This window comes from Alligator mississippiensis, chromosome 3, assembly GCF_030867095.1.
Source record: "Alligator mississippiensis isolate rAllMis1 chromosome 3, rAllMis1, whole genome shotgun sequence".
Classification (NCBI taxonomy): domain Eukaryota; kingdom Metazoa; phylum Chordata; order Crocodylia; family Alligatoridae; genus Alligator; species Alligator mississippiensis.
Window position 1 is genome coordinate 242927892 of NC_081826.1, and position 12909 is coordinate 242940800.

Below are 12909 nucleotides of genomic sequence, written 5' to 3' on the forward strand. Positions count from 1 at the left end.
TCTAAGCTCTACATGCCTCTAGGATCTGTTGTTTCATCAATCTGCCAAAACGACTATATAAGCAGATAAACATAGGAGGAGCTTAATGGAATGCATTAAAAAAACCCCACACTTTGACAAGAAACCACATGAAGGCTCATCTACAGCAATTTTTCAGTTACTCAGATTACAAAAGTACCATATACAAAAGAAAAAGTATTTTCCATACCCCTTAATTGCTTCAATTTATCCAGACACTCATTACAAAACTATAATGACTACTTTATAGTACAGACTAAAATAGAAACTCAGTAAAGTTTTGTAATAGTGCAGTTGTGCTGTGTCAAAGTCTGAACTTCCATAATGATGCATCACAATGTTTATCGTTAGGTTTACAGACTGAAATTCTGACTATACCAATGTCAAAGGAAGTTTTGCCATTAAGTTATATGGAGGAAGAATTCTGCACAATTTTAGAACACAAATTTAACTAAAGAGGGTGAAATCCTGTCTCTACTATAGATCCTGGAAGTTTTGCCACTGGCTTCAATAGGACCAGAATTTTACACATTTTTTTTCTTCAGAAAATATATTGCCAAAGTATTCCAAACACAGCAAGCATTAATAAAATGAAAATATTAGGAAGAACATTCCAGGTTTGCTAAATCTAAGTTAATTAACTTTTAATATAAATAAATATAACTCACATAGTTAGATATAGGAGTGTAACATCTATAGCCAAATTTCTGGTAATAACACAGGATGCAAATGAGCCATATTGGATAGATTTTTAATACTTATGTTCGAGCTTAAGGATTTAACTTTAATAACTTTTTAATAACTGAAAGGTCAAGTCTGAAACAATATCCTTTTCAGTTGTATTGAGTTATGCTGAACAAATCCAAATATAACTGAGGCACAATTTCTGTTAAGATTATGGACTGAGGAATTTTGCCAGCACCTTATAGCCTGTGGTGAACTTTATATGGGTAATGGGATAAAACCCAGTGTGACATCAATGAAACAGATGAAGAATATCATAAGATTTGAAATAAAAACCGGGTGGTCTTATTAAGACAGGTGATAAGAATGTTCTTACATCTATCCCCATTGTAGCCAAAGGGAATTTTCCCCTTGACTCAACAGAAACAAGTCTGAGTCCTGTAAAAATATCTGCACTAGCCAGTTTACATCAGCTTTTCTGACACCATTAATTTGCTTGGCTTTACTGTATTTTTCCTAAGAAGTTCACAAAACAATTATGCAAAATTTAAAATATAAATAGAAAATGTTATACTTAAAACCTTTTACTCACATGAAGTACTGAAGCCAATGGGATCACTGAAGGAGTAAGTAATCTGGATCAAAAGATTTACTTGTGCTATACAAGTATTAAAAGGATTCTCAAATACATTTTTAAAAGTAACCACCAAGACATGGACTTTTAAAGGGGGTTAAATCAGTATGGTGAACTGTTCACAAAAAAAAAGTAATTTGGCTTCATCTCTTGTGCTATATTTTCTTGGGAAAATTGGCTGATCCTACTTATTTTTGTCATTTTTTTTTAGCTTTGGATACTACTGCATAAACCTTCCTGATTTAGGCCCTCGTATTGCAACCTTTTAGACGTATGCTTAAGCTATGATTCAATGGAACTGCTGCCGTGCTTAAAACTGAAGCTGAAACAAATGCAGGACTGGGATCCTAATTTTCCCTGCATATAATAGCAGTCAAGGGGCCTAATTCTGCAGTGGAGAACACAACTACCGTTCATGCATATTTCCTGTACAGCCTGTATTCACAGCATTCTGGTTTGCATCGAAGCTTTGTATCATGAAGTTAGGTACTTAGACTGTTGCACACAGTGTATATAACCATAAGGCTATGTACAGACAATCAAACAGCTTGAAGCTGAATCAATTCAATCTTTGCAGGTTAGTCTAACCTGCATAGATTGAATTGATAAGCAAGTGAACAGACATTCACTTTTGATTCAGGAAATGCAGCCACATGCCTGCAGTGGCCCAGGCCAGAAGCCGGGGGGCACTCGAGCATGCCTCCTTACTTAGCTGGAGCAGACAGCTTAGGCTAAAGCTAGCTCACTCGCCCTAAAAGGGGGTGGGGGTAGGGGGGTGGCAGGGGAGTTGCAAAGCATCCTGGGATGCTGGGGAACTGCGATTTAATTTGAATCTGGAGGGGATCTGGGACAGAAGTTCAATAAACTGATGTAACCTAAATCAGTGAAGACTGATACTACATCCATCCAGGTTGATCTTAAACCAAATTCAGCCGTTTTGAAAGCGGTTTACGTGCACTGAATTTCTGTTACGTTATAGATTTGAAATGGTTTCCAATCACTTAAACTGGCTTGTGTGTCATTTCTGCCCTGAAACTAAGTATATTTTCACGCTTCCTTAAGCAGCATTCAGCCACCACAGGACCAAAAGGTTTTTTTAATGATTTGTGTACAGGAGCTACCAGACACCAGCTTGCCTACTAATAAACAATAGAGCAAATTCATTTTACATTGTCTCTGCCATAACTGCAGTATGCAAGGTAAGCTTTTCGGTTAAAGCATAGAGCTGCGATTTAGGTTATGAGTTCTATTCCTATCTCTCCCATTGGCCTGTTGGATAATGTTGGGAAGTCTTTTCACCTCTCTGTGCCTCAGCTTCCTCTTCTGTAAAAAGGACACCTGTGATTATTAATGGCAGATATGGTACAGTATTTCTACTCTATATGTCAGAAAGTATTGATATATATATATATATCAAAAGAGTTTTAGTTCATTTTTCTACCAGGACATTTATAGGGGGGGGGGAAAAAAACAAACCTCAAAAATCACTATAAGATGCATAAACTTTAGTCAGATCACATTCTGAGCTGGTAACTGAAACAAAGCACAAAAAGCTTCTCTCTCAAACATGTAAAAGGCCCTAATAATTCCTAGCATTGCCATAACACATACAGGGTGTTTTAGAAAAATATTATCACCTTAACTGCCTACTACATAGAAACTGAAAATTTATTAAGCTTTCCAAGATTACTTGTACCTTCTTCTCAATCTGCTGGTACAGGTAAGATAATGAAGTTAAATGGACTCCAGTGCTGATCCAACATAACAATTTCTATTATCCTGCAAAATATTTCCATTTTAAATTTAAAACAAAAACCCAAACAAACAAATTGAGGGAAACATAACATGGTTGAGCTTTAAAGATTTTGGACACTGACCAAGACTTTGAACAAATAGTAAATTTCATGCTTTTTAGAAGCATCTAAAAACCTGAGAATTATCACTGAAACTGTATTGTTGCTGTTATTAATACCCTGTTTCTATAAACGCATTTAACTCTGAGCAGGGATCTCAGGCAACATACATTCAAATTGCTAAGGAATGTTGTTTGATCACTTTGCTTCTGACATTTGTATTCAGTGCTCATCCGTCTTTAATTTTTTCAGGATTATCCACTGATTAAATTAGTGCCAAGACCTAGCTTTAAGAAAAGTATTAAATAAAGTAGGATTTGCCACTGTATTAATTCCACTTTGTTTCTCATCACATAGAAGACCTCTGGCCAAGGTTTAATCCACAATGCATTTGATTCTGGAGACTATTTAACTCTTACATTTATTTTTTAATTCATTAAAGCCTACTTATTTTGAAAAGTAGTTAAAGTGACCAGTAGGTATTCAACACAGCACATTCAAAATTCTATTCCTTATTTCCCATATTTTTATGTTTGAGTAAAACAAGAGGCCAGATCAAATCTGTGAAGTGAAGCCCTACTTAATTTTTCTACAGTGAGAGTCTTAAGCAAGTTTAAAAATGGAAAGGCTCTTAAACAATACACATCTCTTTGAAAGAAAAGCAGTTATGATCCTGGGAAAGATGTAGCAACCACTGAAGAACAAAAGTACTGAAGAAAACATTATACAGTATACTAGCATTTCTTTTCAGGCCTATGCAGAGAGCATCTCACAACACATAAGCCTCACTTGATCCCTGAATTAAGGAGCTTACACAGGGTCTTGAATGGGCCCTCCATGATTAGCTGAAATCTATAACCAAGTGATATCTTCTACACTGACAACCTGAAAGCCATCTGACACTTCATATTAAAAGATTCCAAATCCATATTCCACAGTTGTAGTGTTTATATTGCTTCCTTATAACTCAGAACATAAACCTTTTCTGAGTATATTTACAGACAAGAACACACAAGTTGCCAGCATGTGTAAACTGATCTAGTTTCACTGAAGACAACAGAACTTAGCTGATTAACAGCAGGTGAAAAAGTGAGCCAGAGTAGTGCCTCTACCCACTTGTTCCAGTTTCCCAAATTACTTCAAATAAGAAATTTAAAAATGTATGTATTAGCTTTTAAAATATTCTAAGAACTTTATCACTCCTGCCAGCCAAGGTTCTTTGGGTAAATCCGATATCTTTTATTAGACCAACTCAAACAGTTGGAAAAATTCTTCTTTGCAAGCTTTTAGGTATTAACACCCTTCATCAGGCTGAGGAATCATCTGCAGTTGGTCTGTGCTCTTCCAGTTTGAGTGGCTCTTCCGGTCACCGGTTGGCTGCTGGGGGACCCTCCCACCCCAGTCGTGCTCCACTGGTGCCCCCCAGACTCGGGAGGCACGACTTGCCCATGCTCACAACAATTTAAATGAAAAGGGTGCAAGATAAGAATGTTCACAGGATATTATCTCTACATCCGTCCTATTTGATTTCCCACAGCCTGGATACACTGGCCTCAGGACTCACTGGAAGACCTCCTTATTAGATCAGTCTTTTCTTAAAGTATAGATTTAAACTGGATATATGGTGGCAGGAAAGGGAAATGTTATTTATGATGGCTTAGGTGTAACCAATAAAAGACCAACAGTAACAAACACAAGTTAAGCTTGAGTGGAATCTAGGTGCCTTATGGTACGAATGGACACTACAAAAAAACATTATTCAGCAACCACCTAACCCTGAAGATCAGTAATTCACTGACTCCCTGCTTGACCTCAGAGTTCCCTAGATGCCTGCAGTTTGGCTTCTGCACATGCCCAGAACAGTCCTCATATCAGCAGTTAATCACCTTGCTCCAACCTAAGCTCCTTTGGGATCAAGAAAGAAAGCAAAGCAGTGCCTAACTCTTATGTGGGTCCAATATGCTCAGTCCAGAGGAGATGGTGATACTCACCTTTTATATAGTAAACTAGGGTGCCTGCACATGAGCACAGAGGCTGCTCCAATACACTGCAATAACAGTGCATCGGAGCAGACTCAACTGAGTCTGCTGGAGCATGGCAATTACCATACTGCAGCTGCCTCCCGCATCTCTTGTATCAGCATCCCAAGGTTTCAAAATGCCAGTGGGGGCACTTGAACTAAAGCTTATTGAACAAGTTTTAATTCAAATGCCCCCCGCTGCCATTTTGAAGTGCAGGGACTCTGATACATGAGGTGCTGCAGTGCTTTAATTAAAACAGCTCTCAGAGCCGCTCTAATTAAAGCACTCCCCCACCCCCCTCAACCCTGGAGCACGTGTAAAAGTTCCCCGGTGCTTAGAGCACTCACCTAGAAAGCAGAAGCCCCAATCTCAGTGTCTGTCTCAGCCTGTGGGAGTTAAAAACTACATTTCAACATCCCAAGAGAGAACCTTAAACACAGGTTATAGGTACGAATCTATCAATATTGTGATTTTGCAGAAATCATTAAATCTGGCATTGCCTGTGAAATCGGGCAATGTCTGTGAAATCTGTAGGGAAAAAAAAATTACTGAAAATAAAATGCTGGCTCTCCAGAAGGAGCCAGCAGTCCTCATGGCATTGTGACCTGGCCATGCAGCCCACTGGGGGGGAAGGGAGGAGGAGGCTGCCATCACGAAGGGGAGCCCAAGACTGCCACTCCTGCCCCTCACCTCTGATTGGCTGAATGTGCTTCCTGTTGTGTGGCCCTGTCCCTCTTTACCAATTAATGGTGAGGGCCAGGCCATATGATGGACACCCTTGCAACCAATCAGCAGGAAGGACTGTGTGTGTGTGAAGGGCTGCGCTGGGGGTGTGCCGAGTAGGGTTGCAAGGGCGGCCTGAAGGGCAGCACATAGGCCAACCCCCGCGAGTGACAACAGGAGCACGTTCCCCAGAGAGGGGCTAGCGGCTGAGTTCAGCCAAGTGTGAGGCATAAGACCAGTACTGCACAGAGCAGGGATGCTTGACTGACCCGAAGGGCTGCATGTGGACTGGCCAGAGTGGGAGTAGTTAAGCCTGATGGCCTGAGGGGGCCGCTTATGGAGCAGGGTGGGTTGCGAGTGGCCCAGTGAGAGGCAGGATGAATGAGGCCCTGTGAGAGGGGGTGGAGTGCAAGAGTGGAATGCTAGAGGCTCAACAGGGGGCAGAGTTTAGCTCGGCCTTGGGCTGGAGCTGTTATAAATTTGCAATGCCATCTGTGGGGCATGGGACATGGTGTAGGGGCGGTATGGAGCCATGTATTTTGCCCCAGGCATCAGGGCATTAAATGGGCAGCCTCCCACATTTTACATGTATTTTATTATCCAGCAAGTCATGGCAGGCAAGGCAGGGCAGACTGCCCTGGAAAAGGGGGTGGGCAAATGTTAAGATCTGATTCTGACATGGCCCCCTGTCACCTAGTTATAGACTAGGCAGGGCCAGAGTAGAGAAGGAGAACTCTTCGTTCCTCCTGTTGAAGCTGTGCCACTGCACAAAAAAGATTCACAGGATTCAAAGGGAAAAGCCAGACTTCTGGATTGTTATTGTTTTTATAATATAATTCAATATAAAATATATGAATACTTCTGGAAGCAGGAGGCTTCCCATCCCTGCTCCCGACCACCTTCTAGATGAGGCTCCTAACTACAGCCCTAAAATGTCAGGCTCCTTCTTGCTTCTTTCCCTCAGAAGTATATTGATTTCCTTTCTGCACTGTGGTCAGGCTACAACAAGGTAGGGGAAAGGTGAGAGTGTCATCATGCCAGCCTTGCCTGTGGTCTGATGGTTAAGACAACCTCCTGGAACAAGAAAGATGTTATTCCTCGAGGCTGAGGAGGGCCTAGAGTCAGGTCTGGCTATGTTTTTAAAGAAAGTAGCAACAACTGCACTTTGCCAAGGACCAGATCCTGTCAGGAAATAGTAGGCATACTCTGATCACATGTACCAGAGATCAGGTCCCCAAAAGACTTATCTGCCAAGTTCCTGGATCTTGATCAGACTAAGGTGGGAAGTGGACACCAAGAGTGGTCTGAGAATATTTAAAAGCAGAAATACATGCAACTAAGAAAATTTCGGGTCAAACTAGGAAATTCCTTGGAGTGCAGACACCTCCAAAGTGAAGACATGACTGAGTGGGATTTTTTTCTATTTAAATTGCACATTCAGATCCTGTTTTAGGTATCTAAATTCTTCCTTTCCACACTCTCCCCACAAATATTTAAACATGCAAAACATATAAATACAACCGCAAATGTCAATAAATAAATATATTATTTACTTGAGCTCATAATGACCATGCTTCATCTATAGCAAGGGTAGCCCACCTGTGGCACAGGCAGCCTGTGTAGCATGGGACAGATCAGGGAAGGGGCAGGCAGCACAGCACCAGCTAGGGCAGGAAGCAAAAAGCAGAGAAGCAGATTGGGCAGAAGGAGATCAAAGTGGCACTCAGAAAGGGTGCAGGGCTAATTTATATCATACCTGCCCCAAAAGATTGGCTTCCGCTGATCTATTATAGTACTAAATGCAGTGCCTGTGTTTATTTACTGAGCCTACATAGCTTGCTCACTCTACTTTCTCACTTAGACGTATGCTGTTGTATATAATACAGCACAAATGGTTCTCTAGCACACTGTGCCATTGTTTTTATTTTAATTCACAACTGCTGAGCAGTAGTGGTTGCCAACCCTGGAAACTGAATACTTCTGGTCCTCCACAAAAGAAAAACTATGCAGAAACCAACATTGCAATCTTTTATGTAATACTCTTCCAGTATCCTTTAACCCTGATTTGGAAGAGTCATCTCAACTAATGAAAGCTTAATCTCCATGTTCATTCCATTCTTGGCTTCTGCTAATGCCAAATTTCAGCCCCAAGCTGGAGGGAAATCTATCTAGAAAGCTCTTGATTTTCTCACCTGTTCATTTTTTTTTCTTCCAGTACTCTACTTTAGCACCACTGGCTTTGGCAACGGTGTGAGAAAGCTGTTTACTTTTGGCACACTTCATCCCCAGTTGCTCTCTTGATCAGCTCTCCCTTCTTCCCCCAATAGGCACAAAACAAGAGTGATAAACTCTTTATTTCCCTATTTAGCTCCTCACTGTAGTACTAATTTCAAGGAACAATATCATGGGAATTGAACAGAGTGACTGAAGTAAAGAAGGCTTTTGGTATGTAACACATTAATATTGTAGGTAGGATAGAAGCCGTTCCCCCTTTTGTGCTCTCTCATGTCTTCCATCGACTTAATTGGTTTCTTTTTCCTCATCATACTCTATTTCCTACATCCTTAATTGCCTCCTCTCACTCTTCCTTCAGTCTCTACCAACACTTTCTGAGGGCAACACGACTTCCCTTATAACAAGTTATACCCCAAACCACTTTCAGAGAAGTCCAGAAGTTGCTCCTACATTTCTCTCTTCAGTGGATGCAGGCCTTTTTATGTAATAAAGAATCTATATGATAGTGATTCTCAACTAGGGTGCCACAGCACCCTGGGGTGGCTCGAGTTCCTTTTAAGGGAGCTTCCTAACCATCTTGCATTTATTGGTGCTTTAGGCTCTGGTGTTTCTGTTCATCAGTTGTGCACTTGTGTGACATGTTTGTATTTGGTGATGGCTACACAGTGATCAGCTTTTGTGATCAGGTAAATCTGCACTTCTTGTAATTGTTTCTTCCAGATATGATATGATTTGAGGAAAGGAAGGAAGTATTAGGTGTTAGCTGTGGATGTTAAAGCCAATTAACTGGGGGATGGAAGTACTACGGTCACAAACTCTGCTGCGACCGATTCAGGCTGGACGTAAGAAAGAACTTCTTCACTGTCCAAGCCCTCAAGGTTTGGAATAGACTGTTGCCGGAGGCAGTTCAAGCACCCACTTTGAACGCCTTCAAGACACATTTGGATGCTTTTCTTGCTGTGATCCTATGGTCCCTGCTGACTTCCTGCCCCTCGGGCAGGGGGCTGAACTCGATGATCCTCCAGGGTCCCTTCCAGCCCAAATGTCTATGAAAGTCTATGGAAGTCTACTATAGTAGGCAACAAAGCTGGAAAGTTGTACCTCAGAAAGGTGGTAGGTGGAATACAAGTGAGCATGCATCACAGACTGCTATTAATTTGGCTGACAGGAGGGTGTAGGTCTTGTTCTGATGTAGCACTGATATCTGGAAGTGGGAAGAATTATACCCTTCTTCTTGTACTAGCATGATGTATTCTGCATTTACCTAATGATTCTGCATGCGTGAATAGACACAGCAGTTATACCAATATTATACTGGTATGAGCTGTTCCAGTATATCTGTTACATCTTCCTGTTCCTACACCAACGTAAGTGAAACTAAGCCACTCGTAACCAAGTATCTAAGTAATTTACTAGAGGCCCTTGGCTACCTCCACTATCTTCATCTATTCCCATCTTTTTTGTGCCTTTATCCTCCAGTCGTGCACATATAATTTCTGTAGGTCTGTGGAGCTAAACCACTGGAACTTTAAACCTGAACAAATCAGGTTTAAAGTTCCAGTAGTTTACGTACACTTATAGTGAACAGACATAAGAATTCATTCAGAACAGCCGATGCATGTTCTCAAGTGGCAATCCTACTTCTCCTTTTAATATGATTTGCATGCAGGCAGTAGTACGCGTTACAGAAATCCAATATGGAGGTGACAAAGGCATGGAAAGCTGTGTGCCAGAAAGGGGAGATTACAACCTCTAAAACTAGGTCACTGAGGTAACTCACTCTAGTAATCAATGTTGCTCGAGAATCCTAAACTAACCAAGTTCTCAAATACAAAGAATGTCAAGGGGGAAAAAAAGAAAGAAAAAAGGAGACTACCATACTTCTTCCATGGATATAACTATTAAAAACCACCATTAAAAAAAATGTATAGCAATATATTAACTGTAGTACATGCTGAAGGATTTAGATTATCCGCTGGAATATCAACTTTTTCCCCCCAATGCTTTACTATTTAGCTAACTGTAAAAATCAACATTTAAATCAAAGGTAGAGCAAAGTGTTGTGAAGCTGTCCATGCTACAAGTGTGCATCACATCAGGATAACATGGTGTTCCTAAATGTAGATTATTATAAAAAGGTTTTAATAGAAATAAGAAAATGGAATTGGAACATGGATTTAGGATTCTAAATGTTTTTCAAAGCAGCATTCTGCCATAGGAAATGTAAAGGCAACTCTCATTTGATAGGAAATAGAATTTACATTCCTATATTACCCTCCACTCAAAACATAACCCATCCATAACACTGACCTAGGGTATAATGTCCCCTAAGGTTTCTAGCAGAATCCTGCATGAAAGAGCTACTAAGTGCTGTGGTACAGTGTTATATAAGGACTTAAAAGTATTTTAGCACTGTATAAAATTAGGGTACAATACCTGTCCAAAGTTAATGACACAGTTTCATTCATTTCTGGGATATCATCTGCTTTGACAGTAATGTTGATTGTAGTATCACTTTGTCCGGATAAAAAGACAACAGAGCCATTAAAAGGACCTATATCATCATGTGTTACTGCTCTTGGATTGAGGCCAGAAGGTCTTAGACTCCAAAACACAGTTGCCTGACCATCAGTCCCATCTCGATGCAAGGCAATGGAGACCTAGAAAATATTTACCAGCCTGAGACTTGCAAAATATTATCTGGACATGAGTATTGCGAAATGGAAGGCTTGATTCTCCTTTCACTTGCATCATTGTATATCAGTAATAACACCAATGAAACCAAAGGAGTTCATAGAATCAGAAAATTCGGGTAGGAAGGGACTTCAAGAGGTCACCTATTCCAACCCCCTGCTCAAAGCAGGACCATCCCCAACTAGATCATTCCAGCCAGGGCTTTGTCAAGCTGGGCCTTAAAACCCTCCAAGGATGGAAATTCCACCACCTCTCTAGGTAACTTGTTCCAGTGCTTCACCACCCTCCTAATAAGAAAGTTTTTCCTAACATTCAACTTAAACCAACCTTTGCTGCAACTTGAGACTGTTGCTTCTTGTTCTGTCATCTGTCATCACTGAGAACAGCCTAGCTCCATCCCCTTTGGAGACCCCCTTCAGGTAGTTAAAGGCTCTTATCAAATCCCTCCTCAGTCTTCTCTTCCAAACTAAATAAACCCAGTTCCCTCAGCCTCTCCTCACAAGTCATGTGCCCCAGTCCCAAAACTATTTTCATTGCTTTCCGCTGTAATCTCTCCAACTCATAGGTGACGTGTAGGGGGAGGCATGTGCCCCGCCCCAATATTGGCCCTTGCCATCTGGGAAGTGGGGAGTACCAGCCGATGCCCGCCCTGAGAAGCACCAGTGACACTTCTGGTTTGCCACCAGCACTTCCAGAGCCAGTGATTGGCCTCTGGGGGACCCCCCAGAGCCAGGAGACACCAGTTGCCCATGCTCCAGCTTGTCTAAAAAAAATTATCAAGACCCCCAGGGCTGCTTTTTCCAGCTGGCATACTCAGAGATCCACCCCCAGGCTTGAACTCACAACCTCTGGCCCCACAGTTCACCACACCTGAGCCACAGAACATGAGTTGTATCAAAGAAAACGTGTGAAAAGATGAACTGCATGTATTCATGTGCATTCATATTTTTGAGTATATGTTCAATTAACAAAGAGGAGATAAAATAAGCTGTCTACAACTTAATTCAATTGACAGCTTAGCAGACAACCACAAATATAATGAGCTTTGTGTAATGGAATTGCCAGAGTTCATCTCTTCAAAAAGCAAAATGGGTTTTAAAGATAATTATCATAATTTTACTTTGGTTATTATAGTACCATCTCATCAACTAATGTGTTGAAAGTAATTAGCAGGTTTTAATTAGAGCTTGAGGGGGGAGGGGGAAACAGTCTGCCAAACAAGCTGTCCAAATTTAGGAACTGTGGAACGATCTTAATTAAAACAACAACGAAAGAAAGGGTAAGCATGAGAAAAGAAATGTATAGGCTCCACTTAGAACAGAGAGAGAAATGTTAATTCATTTCAAACAGCTTCTTTCAGCCTCATAAAAATCCAAAATAGTATAACATTTGGATAATACTGTGCCTGACTGGCAAAATGATGCTTCTGCATTGATAGGTCAATTGTGTAACAATCATTTCCATGAACTGATAGTTTATGATCTCTTTCATTTGTGGAAAACATCTTAAAAATCATGGAGAAGCATACTTTGATATCCTCAAAGTCAACAGAGCAGTGATATGATAAAATGATATGCCTTACTTAAGAGCAGTGGGAAACAACAGTCCAGTGTTTCCCTCAGGTCAAAAGTTTGCAGAATATCATGGAGGTTATTCTGCAGGGAGAACCCTCAACCTCAGATGTAGTAACTCAGCTTAAAATAAAAGAAACAATACAGCAACCCAGTGTGGTAGTTCTCAGTGCTTTTTGGTAACTTTCCACATTTTCAGCAATTTTAGAACTTGAGGGACTTAGTTTTATTTTTATTTTTGATTGAATAGGAAGGACAGTTTTTAATTAAAGAGTTATTAGATCATCAGATATATAGATAATTTTTTATTTTCTGCACATTTAATTTCAATTTGAATAGAATAGAATGGTCTACATTATTCTGAGCCTTTAAGGCCTGCTTTGATCTCTACAAACAGCATTGGTTTTAAAACAACAAAATAGCAACTGCAACAAAGGTCTGCTGATTAGAACTTGAGCCCCAGTCAGGAAAGGCTC

The 12909-nt window shown here is 40.6% G+C and overlaps 1 protein-coding gene across 1 annotated transcript in view; it reads right to left on the reverse strand.

Annotated features, from left to right (window-relative positions):
• ADGRV1 (adhesion G protein-coupled receptor V1) overlaps window positions 1-12909 on the reverse strand; it is a 487191-nt gene that overhangs the window by 417768 nt on the left and 56514 nt on the right. Inside the window, exon 11 of the mRNA XM_019483282.1 lies at window positions 10605-10828. Within this exon, the coding sequence (XP_019338827.1) occupies window positions 10605-10828 (224 nt within the window). The remainder of the gene's footprint in view (window positions 1-10604; window positions 10829-12909) is intronic.